This window comes from Theropithecus gelada, chromosome 3, assembly GCF_003255815.1.
Source record: "Theropithecus gelada isolate Dixy chromosome 3, Tgel_1.0, whole genome shotgun sequence".
Lineage (NCBI taxonomy): Eukaryota > Metazoa > Chordata > Mammalia > Primates > Cercopithecidae > Theropithecus > Theropithecus gelada.
The window spans coordinates 178,779,136-178,796,552 of NC_037670.1; the positions used below are offsets into that span (position 1 = coordinate 178,779,136).

Genomic DNA, 17,417 nt, shown 5'->3' on the forward strand with positions numbered 1-17,417 from the left:
ATTTGATCTCAGCACCCAGGATTTCTCAGCCTCCTGGGGGTTAGCATCGCAAAACCACAGGCAGAACTTGATGCCTTCCGTCATCTTTTCCTCAGATATCTTAATCTGAATATCAAAAGGAGAATGTGAGGCACAGTGATTTACGCTGTAATCCCAGCACTTTGAGGGGCTGAGGTGGGTGGATCACTTCAGCTCAATGCCTCAAGTGAGTTTGAGACCAGCCTGGGCAACATGGCAAAACCCCATCTACAAAAAATACAAAAACTAGACAGGAGTGGTGGCTGGCCCTATAGTCTCAGCTACCTGGGAGTGTCGGTGGGAGGATTGCTTGAGCCCAGGAAACAGGTTTACAGTGAGCTGAGATTGAGCCACTGCACTCCAGTCTGGGTGACAGAGCGAGACTCTCTCTGTCTCAAAAAAAAGGAAAACGTGAAAGATCTTCAAAGCAAGATACACTCTTCTTTATAGCTTGTTCTTTCATTTTCCTTCCATTAGAAATAAAACCAAAGCAAAAAAACAAAAAGGATTTAATATCCATCATAGCAAACTTTACTAACTGAAAATAATAATTGGCTATGGTCTGATTTGATTCAAAAATCCATTGTAGGCTTACAACACATTTATTTAAAAAAAAAAAAAAAAGCTAAAACTTAGTAATACATCTTACCCTTAGGCAAACTCATAAGAACAGCTGCTGAAATTAAATGAGGATGTATACTTGTTTCTGGAAGTTTTCCAACTCATTTCTGGCTGAAGTGAATCCTTGAAGAGCCAGGAGGGCTGAGCAGAAAACGAATACTTGCCGCTGCTTTCAGATCCATCCCTCCATGGGAACAATCTGGGGAAACTGCCTTTTTCGTATTTTCAGTAAAGAACATTCCATATTCATGCCATTTCCTGTATTATGCAAAATACCTTCTCTCCATAGTCTCTTAAATGACACTGCAATATTTTTCCTAGAATTTCTTAAAAGAAAACAGCTGGTTTGATCCCCACTCTTGGTCTGCATGCCCGATTTCTGTAGACACTGAGTATTTGCAGTCTGGGCTGCATCAGGTTGTGAGGTACCCATAGGGATGTGGGCAGAGAGTTTAGAGACAGAAAACCCAGGGCAGAATTGATCCACGCACCAGAGGATACATTGTGTAGGACAATTTATAGCTTAGGAGCTTCAGGAGACATGAGGTGGTTCCTGGGCCACAGGTTCTCAAATTTAGCTGCATATTGTAATCACCTGGGATGTTTCTTAAAAACACTGATGTCTGGATTCCATTCCTAGAGATTCTGACTCTGGGTTGGGCTGGTGGATTGTGCATTAGGTTTTTCAAACGCTCCCCAGGCCATGTAATATGCATCAAAATCTGAGGACCACCAACATAAACCATCTCCCTCTCATCCCCAGAGAGGGGGTGACTCGCCCAAGGTCAGAATTATAATATCTTCCAGTGTACCCCAACTCTGAAGATGGTTCTCTATCACCCAGTGGCCCAAGAGATCAGTTTGAGAGCAGCTTTGCCTCATCCCAAAACTTCACCCCAGACCTCAGGTCACTTCCCATGGTCAATGGGTTCTTCTCATAGTCTCAATGGCTGATCCTCCTCCATCTCCATGGTTAGTGCTCCTCAGATGATAGCAACAGGCTCCTCCCATTTGGTGCCTGGCTCCCTTCTCTTCGCCACACCATCTGCCTCCATACTCATCTTCAGGAGACTCAAGTGTAAACATGTTGCCTCCAACTCACACCTCTGGCAGGGGCTTCCCATTGCCTTTGGGACACCGGAGTGTGGCTTCCAGACCCTCCAGGAGCTGGCTCCTGGCCTCCTGAGTATCCTCTCTTGCCCCTCCTGCATGATTCCACTTGTATGATGTCCCTGGAGTTGTCAGACTCCTAGAGACAGGAAGTAGAGTAGGGGTGCCAGGGGCTGGAGGGATGGGGAGTTACAATAGTATTTAACGGGGACAGAGTTTCAGTCTGGGAAGAGGGAAAGGTTCTGGAGATGGATGGTGGTGATGGTTGCACAAAAATATGAGCATACTTAATTCACTGAACTGGACACTTAAAATGGTTAAAATGGCAAATTTTATGTAATGTATATTTTATCACAATAGTAAATTGTTTTCAATAACATTCTGAGGAAAGCCTTGCCTGCCCTTTGCCTGCCCTTTGCCTGCCCTTTGCCTGAGTTAGGCAGCTCTGTTTTGTGTTTGCAGAACTCCACATTTTTCCCTATCAGACCATTGTCCTGCTTAGAGTCTGACCTCTTTACAGATTGTAAGTAGAATAAAGGCACATTGGAGTTCTTGCCTGTTTACCACTGTGATCCCCCCTGACTGCAGAGTAGATGCTCACTGAATAATTTTTAATGAATGTTGTTGAATGAATAAAACCCAGATCTACAGTGTCCCAGCCCATCAATCTTAATTGGTAGGAAAAATGGATTGCAAAAGTAATCCAATTTGATATTGTATTAGTCCATTCTTACATTGCTATAAAGAACTACCCGAGACTGGATAATTTATAAAGAAAAGAGGTTTAATTGACACACTGTTCTGCTTTACAGGAAGCATGGCTGGAGAGGCCTCAGAAAACTTTTAATCATTGTAGAGGGCAAGCAGGCACATCTTACATGGGGGAGCAAGAGAAAGAGAGTGAAGGGGGAGGTGCTATACACTTTTAAACAACCAGATCTCATGAGAATTCACTCACTATGATGAGAAGAGCAAGGGGGAAATCTACCCCCATGATCCAGTCACCTCCCACCAGGCCCCACCTCCAATATTGGGGATTACAATTTCACATGAGATTTGGGTGGGGACACACATCCAAACCATATCATTCCACTCCTGTCCCCTCCCAGATCTCATGTCCTTCTGACATTTCAAAATACAATCATGCCTTCCCAACAATCCCCCAAAGTCTTAACTCATTCCAGCATTAACCCAAAATCCAAGTCCAAAGTCTCATCTGAGGCAAGGCAAGTTTTTTCTGCCTATAAGCCTGTAAAATCAAAAGCAAGATAGTTACTTCCAAAATACAATGGGGACACAGGCATTGGGTAAATGCTCCCATTCCAAATGGGAGAAATTGGCCAAAACAAAGGAGCTGCAGGCCACTTGCAAGTCTGAAACCCAGCATGGCAGTCATTAGATCTTAAAGCTCCAAAATGATCTCCGTTTACTCCATGACTCATATCCAGTGCACACTGATACAACAGTGGGCTCCCATGGTCTTGGGCCACTCTGCCCTGTAGCTCTGCAGGGTTCAGCTTCCTTGGCTGCTTTCACAGGGTGACATTGAGTGCCTGGGGCTTTTACAGATGCATGCTGCAAGCTGTCAGTGGATCTACCATTCTAGGGTCTGGAATAGAGTGGTCCTCTTCTCACAGCTCCACTAGACAGTGCCCCAGTGGGGTCTCTTGTGTGAAGACTCCAACCCTACATTTCCCCTCTGCACTGCCCCAGTAGAGGATCTTCATGAGGGTTTCACCCCACAACAGACTTCTGCCTGGATATCCAGGCATTTCATACATCCTGAAATCTGGGTGGAGGCTCCCAAACCTCAACTCTCACACTCTGCACACCCACATGCTTAACCCAAGTGGAAGCTACCAAGGCTTGGGGCTTGCACCCTCTGAAGCAACAGCCTGAGCTGTACCTTGGCCACTTTTAGCCATGGCTGGAGCTGGTGTGGGCACAATTCAGGGCACCAAGGCTGCACAGAGAAGTGGGGCCCTGAGCCTGGCCCATGAAACCATTGTTTCCTCCTAAGCCTCCAGGCCTGTGATGGGAGGGGCTGCCTCGAAGGTCTCTGAAATGCTTTGGAGGCATTTTCTCTATTGTCTTGGTGATTAACACATGGTTCCTTTTTATTTATGCAAATTTCTGTAGCTGGCTTGAATTCCTCCCTAGAAAACGAATTTTTCTTTTCTACCACATAGTCAGGCTGCAAATTTTTATGCTTGGCTTCCCTTTTTAAATATAAATTCCAGTTTCCAATCATCTATTTGCTCATGCATAACAAAAGTGACCTTGGCTGCCATTCTTAGTAAGTTCCTTATCTCCTCTTACTGCCTCAGCCTGGACTTCAATGTCTATATTACTATCAGCATTTTGGTCACAACCACCCAACAATTCTCTAGGAAGTTTCAAATTTTCCCTCATCTTTCTGTCTTCTTCTGAGTCCTCCAAACTGTTCCAACCTCTGCCTATTACCAAGTTCCAGAGTCACTTCCACATTTTCAGGTATCTTTGTAAGAATGCCCCATTCTCAGTATCAATTTTCTGTAGTAGTTCGTTGTCACATTGCTATAAAGACCTACCTGAGACTGGGTAATTTATTTTAAAAAGAGGTTTAATTGACTCATGATTCTGCAGGCTATACAGAAATCATGATTGGGGAGGCCTCAGGAAACTTTCAATCATGGCAGAAGGTGAAGGGAAGCAGGCACAACTTACATAACTGGAGAAGGAGGAAAAGAGCACAGGGGGAGGGGCTACACACTTTTAAACAACCATATCTCATGAGAACTCCCTCACTATCATGAGAACAGCAAGGGAGAGATCTGCCCCCATGATCCAGTCACCTCCTACCAGGCTTGGCCTCCAACATTGGGGATTACAATTCGACATGAGATTTGGATGGGGACACAAATCCAAACCATATCAGATTTTAAGTAGCTAGAAGTATCAGACTACAAATTGTCCAGTCATGGTAAGTGATAACATTGGGTGAAGAATGTGGAATTTCAGCCTCTGATTAATCCTTACAGATATATTCTGTTGGAGGTGGGTAGACCTCTAAAAATTTTGAGACTGACTTTGTTCTATCTAATAAGTACAAAAGGAAAATGAAAACCGGGTTGATGATTTCAGATTTTTTAAGAACAACCTATTTATAACTAATTCCTTGCTTAATAGTATGCTTTTTTTTTCTCTTTCCAAATTAGATATTTATTTTTGAAAACAATATCTACTACTGTGCACATGTCGGGAAACAGGCCATCCGCGTGGTCTCCACTGGGAAGGAAGGTGTGATTTACAATGGCCTCAGTGACTGGTTGTATGAAGGTAAGATGTGCAAGGAGAGAAAAAAGCAAGATTTGTGGTTGCTGCTGCTGCTACACTGGAGTTGGGTTCTTTTTCTTTTTTCTTTGACTTTAACTGTAAATTAAACTCCAGTTTCTTGTGGTTCTGCAAAATTTAAAAGATTTTGTTGGAGCTTTTAGGATCACTCTGATCAGCATCGGGGAATAGCATCAGGCTGTTGTCAGGGGCCTGCAGTATTGTGCACTCACCTGGGGCAGGTGTGCTGGCTTTGGACTTTGCAGGGCCCTGCAATTCATCCCTGAAGGGCAGGAGGCCCATTAATGGGAGATTTATTATATCAGGAGGTGACTTCCAGGAACGCTCAGGGACTGCAAATGCATGTGTGTCTACCCCACTCCAAGACATAAGTGCCTTATTTGCCTTGGGAAGGGGACAGTTGGAAAAGAAGGAATGAGTTACATCTTTCCAAATAAATCATCAGAGTGACTTGCTGCTGAGAGCACCTCCACCTTGCTGGACATTTTCTACCCCTGGTTTGCCTTTTGCGCCAGAAGAGTCATGCCGTATACATGATCAAATAACTAGAAATCAGAGAGGGAAACTCTCTTCTTACACTTTGATAACCTGTCTCCATGCTCATGACCCTTCATCATAACAATAACAACCAGGTATTGATTGCTATTAGCTGCCAGGCACTGCTGGAAGCACTTTGTTTTCTGTTACTTCGTTCCACCCTCTGTCTTAGTTTGTTCAGGCTGCTGTAACAAGATGTAACAAGATTCCACAGACGAGGTAGCTTAAACAATGAATATGTATTTCTCACAGCTCTGGAGCCTGGGAAGTCCAAGATCAGGGTGCTGGCAGACCCAATGTCTGGTGAGGGCTCTCTTCCTCACTTGCACATGGCTGTCTTCTTATGTCCTCACCTGGCAGAGTAAAGAGAGCTCTGGTTGTTTTATCTCTTTATAAGGGCATGAATCTTTTATTTCTTTATCTCTTTATAAGGGCATGAATCCCATTCATAGGGGCAACACCCTCATGACCTCATCACCTTACAAAAGTGCCACCTCCTAACCCCATCACCTTGGGGATTTGGGTTTCAACATATGAATTTGGGGGGACACAGTCACTCAGTTCATAGCAAGGTTCTATTTCACAGATGAGGCATAGTGAGGTTAAATAATTGGCCCAAGTTTACACAAGGGTAAGGAATATTTATTGGGGAAAGTCATTGTTCAAGTTCAGGATAATTACCTTTTTAGAATTCCACATGTGGCTAGAGTAAGCATATGCTTTCCAGCATGGGGCTGATGAACAACCCAAGTTCTTCTCAGCCTCCTGGCCTGAGACCGTGTGGTCACAGCAATAACTCACCCTGCTAGGCTGGGTCAAGGGAGGGTCAGGGAAATTCTGGGTGCTTTCTCAAGCCAGTATCACTTTCTCCCAGTACTGTGCATGTCTCAGGCTGGTATTCTGCATTTTAGTGGCTTTATGCATCATAAATTATAAAGCAGATGGATATGCAAGCTTAGTGTTACCTCCTAGCATAATTTCACTGAAGCCATAAAGTTCTATGACTTGATTTTTAATTTTTGTAAATGGAAGTATAATTTGTATACAATAAAACGCACATCCTAAGGACAGTTTGATGAGTTTGGCAAATGTATATGCTATATAGCCCCAGTCAAGACATAGACCATTTCCATCAGTCTAGAATATTCCTTCAAATCCCTTTCCAAGGGCTTTCTCCCTAAGTCTGTCTTCCGGAGACTGCCACCGTCCTGGGGGCTAAGCAGCTCATCTTTAACAGACATACTGGAACCCAAGCATCCACATGAGGCTGGCCTCCCCTGTGTGGTCACCTTCGAAGCCCCATGTTTATTACGATGTGGCTGCCCGTGCTCAGAGCATGCTGAGAGTCCAGTTTCCTTCTGAGCCCCAGGAGAATCAACCCTGAGATTTTATTGTCACATGAGTCCTTGGCCACACCTGAAAAAGCCACTGGAATGAAAGAGGGGACACAGTCTGCTGTAGTTATGCCTTTTCTGTGCAGAAACAGCCCTAGAAATGGTTTGTCCCAAGATGTCCCCAGCACCACCGAAGAGGCACAGGCAGCAGCACAAAGGGAAACTCTGGAGGGGCTGCACCTCTGCCTGGGGTGCAATCCCTGAGGCTCTGGGGCTTGCCTGCCCCCGTGGACTCAGTAGACTATTGACAATGAGGACTCTAAAGCCCCTTGAATGCTGCCCTTGTGTGGAGGAAAAGGCCTTATACCTAGGAGCAACTAGAAAACCAGGTCCTGTTTGCTCCCTGACATCTGAGATCCCACTAACAGCTCTTTTGCTTGGGTATAAGATCGGCTCGAGATCTGGATAGGCAAGAGAACCCAGGGGCTGGAGATCAGAACATGAGTGGTTCAAAGTAAGGCTGTGGAGCTGCAGGGACCCAGGGTGGAGACCTGGCCCAGTCACGGGACATGACAAGGGTCTTCCACTCCATGGACCTCAACATGCTCATCTGTACATGGGAAGAATGTCCCAAACACTACACTTTCTGGGGACTGTGTGAGACTGAGTGGAATGCGTGCAGCATATGACATGGTCAGCAAGGGACAGTTGCTGCTATTGTTTCTTATAACAATAAAAATAATAATTATGTAGTTATTACTATTATTGTAATTATTTGTTAGTACTATTTTTATCACAAAGGAAAAAGAGGTGTTTAAAAAAGAAAAAAAAAAAAGGCATAGGTATCAAGGCAATGTTACCCAGGTGGTCATTCTGCCACAGAACAGAAATTATCTGACCTGAAAATTCAAGAGAGATCATTGCAAATAATAATGACCCCAAGGTGTGTCCCCCGCCCCTAAGAGAAAGGGCCCCTAGAATTTTGGCTGCAAGAGTCTAGGCATTGTCTGGGACTAATCTCCCTCAAAAATCCATAACCAGGAGATTTAAAATATCTTTTTTAGTATCTTCTTAATAAAATAAAAAGTTCATTGCTTTGCCATTCACGTTAAGCTTTTGCTTTAGCAAATCCATTGAAAGGACTTTTTTCTTTAAGGCATTTACATGAAATTGTGTTGATGTGATAACACAGCCCTAAATATTTTAAATCAATCACAGTTGATGTGGCAGCTTAATCTACTTAGTGTTGTTCCCTGGAAGGTTTATATGCTGATGCTTAGATTTCTGAGGCTGAGAGCACAGGAGCCCTGGGGAATCTTGCTTCCTTTTTTAATAATGGGAAAGTAAACTTTGATGATTGCTTTTGCCTACTCTGTGACTTAACTGTTTCAATTCCAAACTCTTCCTTTAAAAAAGTTCAGCAATCGGGGGGAGATTAGAGTGAAAATACCCTAAAGCATTTGCAGAGGGGCTCATTCGCTTGGAGATGTTAGTTCTAAGAAGATAAACTGTGTATGTGGGAAACAGCCACTGCAGTCCATAACTTGTTGGCAGAAAAATGCCTTATTGATTTGTTTTGTTTCCCAAAAAGGATCTTAAACATACTAGATGTTGCAAAATATTGGAGACTGAGGAAGAGAAGAGGTGGACAGCCATAGAGGCTTCTGGGAGTCTCCATCCCTTGACCTAAGCTTTAAACACACAAAGTGGGAAAAGCTCCAGTTTACTGAAGCAGTTGCCCATGTGCCAGAATGTGAGCTCAGCACTGGCTGCGAACTCAGCACTGGCTGTGAACTCATCACTGGCTGTGAACTTAGCACTGGCTGTGAACTCAGTGTGTCTGTCTTGCTGATTCTCTAAAGAGAGACCTTTGGCTCATGGTGGCCACAAACTGATTTTGATAAGCAAAATGCATATCTTCATTTTATGCTTCTGGGAAAATGTCATAAAATTACATAGAATTTTGATTTTAATATAAAACTAAAGATAGCTTAATAGAGTCCTACAACTTTTTAAAGTTTATTAAAGTTTGTTTATTCATAAACTAAATGCAAGATGTTACTGAAGATTTTGAGGCCTGTGAATGAGTGTTCTGTTAAGAATTTGCACTTTGATGCAAGGCTCAGTAATTTTGCAAAGTTCCTAGTATGTAGGCATATGGGCAAAGAGTTGGAATTCTCCAAGTTTTGATGAAAGTTCTTTGTTACTGCCATTACAGGGTTGATTGTGTTTCCAGTTGCCACTCTTTGTTTATAAACTACTCTTTTTTTTTTTTTTTTTTTTTTGAGAAAAAAAAAATTACTCATCAGCCAGGCTGGAGTGCAGTGGCGCTATCTAAGCTCACTGCAAGCTCTGCCTCCCAGGGTCACGCCATTCTCCTGCCTCAGCCTCTCAAGTAGCTGGGACTACAGGCACTCACCACCATGCCTGGCTAATTCTTTTGTGTGTATTTTTAGTAGAGGTGGGGTTTCACAGTGTTAGCCAGGATGGTCTCCATCATCTTCGTTATCATCATATACACGAGGTATAGTGGGACAGCACAGAATTTTTGGCCAATAATTTGCTAATAATGACTTTAAGTTATTAAATGTTTCAGCTAAACAATGAATCATCCATACTTCTATTACCAAAGCAGTCATATGCATATGCATATCCAAAATACATATAATTATTCAGTTATATGACATTATCATGGAATGACTCACAGCCCTGTGGAAAGCTGGAACATGTTAGGGTCATTGCAGGACAACGTCTTTCCTTATGTATATAAAAGATCTTATCCCCTCAAAGGGCAGTGAAGGTAGAGTGAGGGATGATGAACTCAAGAAGATATTTATAGAGCTCAGCCTGGAGTCATCAGCCTGAGATGGCAGAGAAAGTGAGAAAAGGGCCCAAAGGGTATTTATTTCATATCTGATTTGGCATAGCTGAAATTCCAGGGCTGGATTTTCCTTAACTAGTCCAGAACATAAAGGTACTTGAAAAATGTGATCAGATCAGGAGACCCAGTTTGGCATGGAAGCATTTCCCCATGCACGTCAGCAGGAATCATGTTAGATGAGACTCTCGAAGCTGCCCCCGGTGCTAGTTCCCCTTGTGTGGTTCTAGGACCCATGCAGTCAGGCAGCCCCTGATGAGGAGTAACTGATGGGAAGTCTCCTGCCAACAATACTCACTTCTGCTCCACCCTGCCCAGTCCACCATCCTCCCCTGGACTCCATGGCACTCTCCCCATTTTCTGCAGCCCTGCTGTGACTCCTGAGGCCCCCTTCTCCCAGTCACAGCCCTTGCCACAGTCCCCAAGGTGCTCCCATCCTGGTTCCACCTACCTGGGAGCCCCACAGAGAGACTATCTCCACTCTCCCACACTATCTGCCGCCCTCACTGGGTGGCCAGCGTGGAGGAAGTAGGGATTTGACTAGTCTGGCCAGAAAGGACCTCTTTCCAGAACTTCTGCTGCTGGAGAGAGGTTTAGCACCTCCTGAGCTGGAACTCAAAATGCTCTCATTTGTGATGTAATCAGGCCCGCTGGAAAAGGGTCAGAGCCTTTCCTAAGCTAGGCCCCTCAGTCCTGCCGGATGAGCGCCAAACCCTGGTGGTGTGACCATTACCCTCCATCTGTGTGTCCTGCTCATGTCCAGGGAGTACAAGGGCAGCGTGAGGCAAGGCCTGCCTTGCACTGCTTCATAGTTTCTCAAAGCATCTTTAAAGAGTCAGCACTCATGACCTAATATTTTTCTGTTCCAATGAAGTGCTCCAGAAGGTATCAGCAAAAGGTCAGGTGGGCCCCAAGCAGATAGATTTCAGTTAATGAATTTTGGGGGTGGTACAATTCCATGCTTTATTGTCTTGAGTATTCAAGGAGGTGGAGAGCGTGTAGTAGTAGTAGTACAGTGTGGTAGATCAAAGTGGATTTTCACACTTTCACGGAAGAAAAGACATTATGAAAACGAAAGCACTCCTGGGGATCCTGGAATGGTTTTCAGGGTCTGTTTTCCACAGGACACAAATTCACCAAAAGAAAAGGGAGCTCTTTGCTCATCCAGATTCCCATAAACTCTAATTCCCATGAAAGCAAAACAAACGTAAGTAACACTTCACGAGAAACTCACACATTGGCTTTAATTTGCATTCATGACATGTTAGATATTTTGTACACTTTGTGTGCCTTGTGTCACGTTGATACCCAGTGTGCTGAGTACCTGTTTCCTGCGTGTTGTGAATGGACCAGAGCCAGTCGTGACCATCAGTAACTGGTACAGTCTTCAATGAATAGCAGCAGCCTTGGACTGTCAGATGCAGATGAAGGAAATCAGCACACCATCTTTGTATCTAAGAAAGCATTTCTAATGTCACTTATGCTACTTTTCTTTAGAGACAGGGTCTCCCTATGTTGCCCAGGCTGGCCTCGAACTTCTGGGCTCCCGGCTTAGCCTCCTGAGCAGCTGGGAAAGCAGGAGCCTGCCACTGAGCCCAACCTCTTATGCTGTTTTTAAAACTCCCTGACATACATTTGGAGACTGATAGTTGAGGTGCTTACGGAGGCCCCCCTGGAGTATAGATTCCTGATTGGGTTCTTCAAATATTAACTGCCTCTGAAGCACTTGGCTAGGGCACTTCAGCTGCTAGCAAACTGCTCCCAGGTGGTAGATCAAAGTGGATTTTTACACCCGTCATACATCATAGTGACCATACTGATATTTTTTAAAGAAGTTATGGAGCAGGCAGGACAATGGGAATTGGAATGATGTTCAAATATGTACATTACTATGTAAACCATAGATTTGGAGTTATTTGGACCTCTTATTGATTACATCTCTTATTTGCATGATGGGAAATGGTTGGTTAGACAAGGACATCATTGTCAGTAAATTGGCAGAAACTTGTGATTAGCTTGACAAAGCTCCTTTGTGGAAAAGCAGGGCAGAGTCTTTGTAGTGATGGTGTCTGTGTTTAGACAAAAGCTTCACCACGTAAAAGCTGTACGAACTTGGATGAATATTTGACCTCTTTGTGTCTCTGCTGCCTTATCTGCAAAACAAAGATAACAGCAGTATATGCTCCATAAGGTCATAGAGGAAATTAAAATAAGCTAATACACATAGAGCTCTTAGAACAGTGCCTGGCACTGGTAACCTCTACATATTGGTGGTACAACTACTGTTGCTTTACCCTGTAATTTCCCAAACTCGGTAAAATAAGAGGCACCCGCTCCACTATTTCATCTGCATTGCCAGGAATCGGAAGCATTAACGTGGAATTGATGAACCTATCAGTGTTGAAAACTCTGAAGCTCTATTCACTCATAAAATATTGTCTATAGTATGTTCACGTAGAAAATGCACTGAGTTCCCAATCATCCTAGAAATGCTATTGATACCATGTTGAACACCTCTTCAAGAACCTTCTGTCCACATTTAGATTCTCCAAGCTGAAATCACACCCTTAGTTGCCACTGATGCCTGACAGACAGGTGTTTTCCTTATGAGCCCCAAAGTTCTTGTGACTTGGTAAAAATTATGCCTTGTGATCTCTTAAAGAAATTGAGTATTTAAAAAAATTATATTCCACTTCATCTATGATTTCTAAGGGAGGATATGAAAGTAAAAGTGATGATGAAAATATCTAAAATGTAATCAGTGTCTGGCGAAGCTATCAGACCTATGAGGTACTGTGCAATGGAGCGTTGGCTAAATCAAACAGCAATCATCTGAGCAGGAGGCTGAATGCTTTGGGTATTTAATGTAACTGAAATGAGTATTTTCCTTGTTTAGCGCTAGTCTCCAGCTCCATAAAGTATTAATGATCTTGACTTGAAGAACATGTGAATTTAACTTGTAGAGAGATAAGGAGGAAAAGCCAAAAAGCTGTTTGGTAGAAGCTCAGTCAGCTCTGACCAGGAAATGGCTGAGGTGGCCCAAGAGGTCCATTCCTTCTGTGCTTCTCAGAACCTGTGAGACATTTCTGGGTTTCTAGATTTCTGCAAGGATCGATATGAAAACAGTGTTCTAAGGCAGGAAATAAGAATGTTAGGATCATAAAACATAGACTGTGATTGCCACAGGTAAGTCAAGCTGGCTGCCAAGGTCCTCTTAGCCCCCTGGGTCCAACTGCACCTGTGCCTCACTTGACCCTGACTCCCACCAGACCCTCCCCTGCCATCCCCTGCTCTCAACATAGCAATCATAGCATTATGGCTGCCTCAGCACCAAACTCTAAATCCAGGTGGGTCACCAGGAAACACCAGCACATCCTAATGTACCATCTCTCTGTCTGCAATCATGGGCAGACCACCAGCTTTCTGCTGTAGTAACACAAAGTGTATGCCCTCACTTACCTACATTCATCTGAGTTTTCTTGAAAGGATATCACATGGCTATTGATTCTCTAATCACGGAGGGAGTGTTGGAGCTGAAATGGATGTTAGCAGTCATTGAGTCCAGCAGTCTGTAAACTGTTTCTGTAAATGGCCAGGTAATAGAGTCTAGGTTTTGCAGGACATACGGTCTTCATTGCCACTGCTCAAGCCTGTTGTCATAGCAAAACAGCAGCCATAGACCATAAGCAACAAATGGCATGGCTGTGTTCCAATAAACTTTATTCCAATAAACTTCAAGCCTGTTTTCATAGCAAAACAGCAGCCGTAGACCATAAGCAACAAATGGCAAGGCTGTGTTCCAATAAACTTTATTTGCAGACAATGAAATTTGAATTTCATGTAATTCTCACATGTCATTAAATATTCTTCTTTTTTTACCAACTATTAAAAAACACAAAACCAATTCTTAGCTCTCAGGACATACAAAAGAGGCAGCATGCCACATTTGACCCAAAAGCCATAGCATGCCAATCCCAGTGTGTCCAGTCATCACATTCACTACTGACTTCATGTCTGTATTCTTCCAGCTCTTGTCATCTGAATCAAGATGGTTTGTAATGACAACCAATTATTTCAAATTTTGCCTCTCCAAATAAATCTAGTTACTTGAAGTCAAGAACTGTATTATATACTGTATATTTCCCATAACACCAGTGAATCTCTGAGTACTTAATAAAGGTTCAGAAAATACTATTGAATGAGTTAATTCACAGAGAGAAACTCATATATTCTAGAAACCTCCACAAGGAAATCATATGGTTTCTCCCTGATCACTCTTATCAGAATTTCCATTTCCACAAACTTCCCTCAGCAGAAAAACACCTGATTAACAAAAAGCAACAGTAATTGTTAACCTCGTTTTAATTATGAGTTTCACTTTTTATCCCCAAGGATAAAGGAAAAAGCTGGAGTGACGTTGGGAAGGACCTGGTCTTCTTACCAGGAGCCCGGGGACACAGGATCATAGCTCATCAGATTCTAGACCATCTGAATTCATGCTAAGTCGTAGTTTCCATACTGAATGAATAGAATAGGAATAGCAGTATCTAACTTTCAGTGAGTCTTTCTTCCATGCCAGGCCTTACACAAATAAACTTATGTAATCTCTCGAGAGCCCTATGAAGAAAGCTCTACAGTTGTCCCTTGGTATCCTTGGGAGACTGGTTCCAGGAACCCCACTGCACCCACCCCTCTCCATCAGATACCAGAGTCTGAGGATGCTCAAGTTCCTTATGTGAAATGGCTTAGCATTTGCCTATCACCTGTGCTCATCTTCCGGGATACTTTAAATCATCTCTAGATCACTTATAAATACCTAACACCATGCAAAGGCTATTGAAATAGTTGATATGCTGTATTTTTTATCTGTAATATTTTTATGGTCATACTGTTATTTTTTTATTTAATATTTTTGATCTGCATTTGATGAGAGGGTCTAGAGATGTGGAATTTTTAGACACAGAGGGCCAACTCTTCCCTTATCCTATTGCACAGCTGTCGAAACTATTAAGTGGCCTTTCTGTGGACAAACAGCCAGTAGGGAGCCTGCCTGAAGCTGCTAACCACTTTCCTGCTGAGTATGAGTTGCATTAATTTCTTGCCTATGAAATTAGGCTTGGGTTCATACTCAAGTTCTGAGTGGAGCATCCTTTAGATGTGTCTGCTCAATGCCCCAGGCTTGAACCATCTGTGCTGTGAAAGGCATGTCTCATGGCACCGATTTAAGAGCCCAACAGACCTCGATTTAAGCCCTCTGTGAGCCATTCAGCTGCCTGGTGACCAAATCACAAACCTTGTCTGACCCTCAGTTTCCTCATCTGGAAGATAAAACTTCAGGCACCTTTCTCAAAGAATTATTGCAAAGTGAAATGAAAGCACTTCTGTGGTAGCACAGGCATATTACGGTGGAACCATAAGAAGTTGCCAACACGTTCATTGTATATTAGCATGTGCATGTGAGGTGTCTGGTGAAGGTCAACTTTCTTCTCCCGTCCTGCTGGCTGTGCTGGATGAGGTCTCAGATATGGCAAAGTCTCAGATGTCTGTGTGCTCAGTACAGAGAATTTACCATGGAAAAGGAGGGGGTATTTTTTGACTGGAAGGTCAGACCTATACACCTCCAGGTACAGCATCTCCAGGGCCTCCCAGCAAAGAGGAGATAAAAGGGATGACTGCTGTCCTGGACCTTGGGTTTCTCCCAAGAGAAACTTGACAGAGACTTCCTTGCTCCAAATCTTCCTCTTCGTGGCTCCTCGTTTCTGGTACTGATTCGCACCACCCTCCTAATTGCCATGGTGACCAGTCAGTTTGCTATTTAATTAATGTTATATCTGATTACATCTGTACCCTGGGAGTTCTCCAGCCAAGAGTTGCAATTTAAACTAGGAAATAAATAAACTGTTCAGCTGTGGGGATGGGGGAGTTATCCTAGTCAATCCCGGAATATTCTTCCGACGTTTCTTGGCTGAAAAATTATCTGGCGGAAGTTGGAGTGAGACAGTAGTACACACTGAAGAAGGAACGATATTCTGCTTTTGGAATATTTAAACAGAAGCCTCAGACAGCAGCTAGGGGTCCTGCTTGATGAAGAGAGCTTTGGAAAGAGGAAATACTAGAAATTTGGTTGAGAAGTTTCTGTGAAGTTCAGTGCTAAGAGCAGAGACCACAACTTAGGCCTTGCAGTCAACATTCCCTGTCCTAAACTTCTATATTTTTTTTAAATTTTACTTTAATTTCTAGGGTACATGTGCACAACACGCAGGTTTGTTACATATGTATACATGTGCCATGTTGGTGTGCTGCACCCATTAACTTGTCATTTACATTAGGTATATCTCCTAATGCTATCCCTCCCCCTTCCCCCAACCCCATGACAGGCCCCTGTGTGTCATGTTCCCCTTCCTGTGTCCAAGTGTTCTCATTGTTCAATTCCCACCCATGAGTGAGAACATGCGGTGTTTGGTTTTTTGTCTTTGCGATAGTTTGCTCAGAATGATGTGGCACATATATGCCGTGGAATACTATGCAGCCATAAAAAAGGATGAGTTCATGTCCTTTGTAGGGACATGGATAAAGCTGGAAACCATCCTTCCCTAAACTTCAAACATGAGCCTGATCAGAACAAGGAAGGAAGTTATCTGTCTGTGCCAGATAACTTCACAATGAAATAGCAGGAAGATGTGCTGGTGGAGACAGGCTAGGTCCTGCTGTGGGGAGCAAAAAACAAGCAAAAGAAAACGGAACACTGCCTGTAATTTAAAACAGCAAAGTGTATTTCTCTTCGGAGATCACTCAAGCCCACTCTAGATCAGGGATGGGGAGGAGGTGGGGCTCTTTCCCTCATGGTCACTCAAGGTCCCAGGCTGCTGGGGCGATCGATCCTCTTAGGCATCGCAGCCACACTAGTGGACAGGGGAGTGTTCCGGAGGGAGACAAGCTGGGGAATAAATGGTTGGCCTGGAAATGACCCTGGCACTTCTACGCATGACTCATTGTCCAGAGCACCTCATATGGTCCCACCAGGATTCCAGGAAGTAGCACTGAGCCATTTTCCAGAAGAGGGGGAGGCCAGACATGTCTGGGAGGCAGGACTGAAGGCCCCACATCTGGGCAGCTTTCTTGCCAACAATGAGCCTCAAGTTTGGCACCCAAAGCAGAAGAGGAATTGTCTAGAGGGATGCTGGGGAATCTCTCAGAATCAACGGGAAGGTCATAGAGTTGGGTTCAGAAAGCAGGTGGCCATCCAGGGCAGCTGAGCGGACACCAGGGGTCCATCTGGTTGGGACACTGCTGTGGGGGAGTGGGAGTATGGGAGAGGCATTGTCTGCCCAGATCACAAATGATGTTCTTGAATGAGCTGCAAATAGAAATGCCATGTCATGTCCCCTATGATACCATCGATATGGCAACTTGGGAAGCATATTCCAAGAAAGAGTTAGGGTGTGTAACGTTTTATTATAAATGATAACAGCCAAGGGGAGCCATCAGAACCAGTAGTCCTCATCATTTCTTCAATGAGAAGGTTTGTACTTGTCACATGCACCTTGCAATAAGCTCCCTTCCTTCTTGGCGTCTCCTTGGAGCCT

The 17,417-nt window shown here is 43.8% G+C and overlaps 1 protein-coding gene across 9 annotated transcripts in view; it reads left to right on the forward strand.

Annotated features, from left to right (window-relative positions):
- DPP6 (dipeptidyl peptidase like 6) overlaps nucleotides 1-17,417 on the forward strand; it is a 1,162,044-nt gene that overhangs the window by 990,182 nt on the left and 154,445 nt on the right. For all 9 annotated transcript variants that reach the window (XR_003118544.1, XM_025379256.1, XM_025379255.1 and 6 more), the window contains one exon: nucleotides 4,947-5,067. Coding sequence is in view for 8 of the 9 variants with exons in the window: in XM_025379256.1 (XP_025235041.1) it covers nucleotides 4,947-5,067 (121 nt within the window). In the remaining variant the exon portion in view is untranslated. The remainder of the gene's footprint in view (nucleotides 1-4,946; nucleotides 5,068-17,417) is intronic.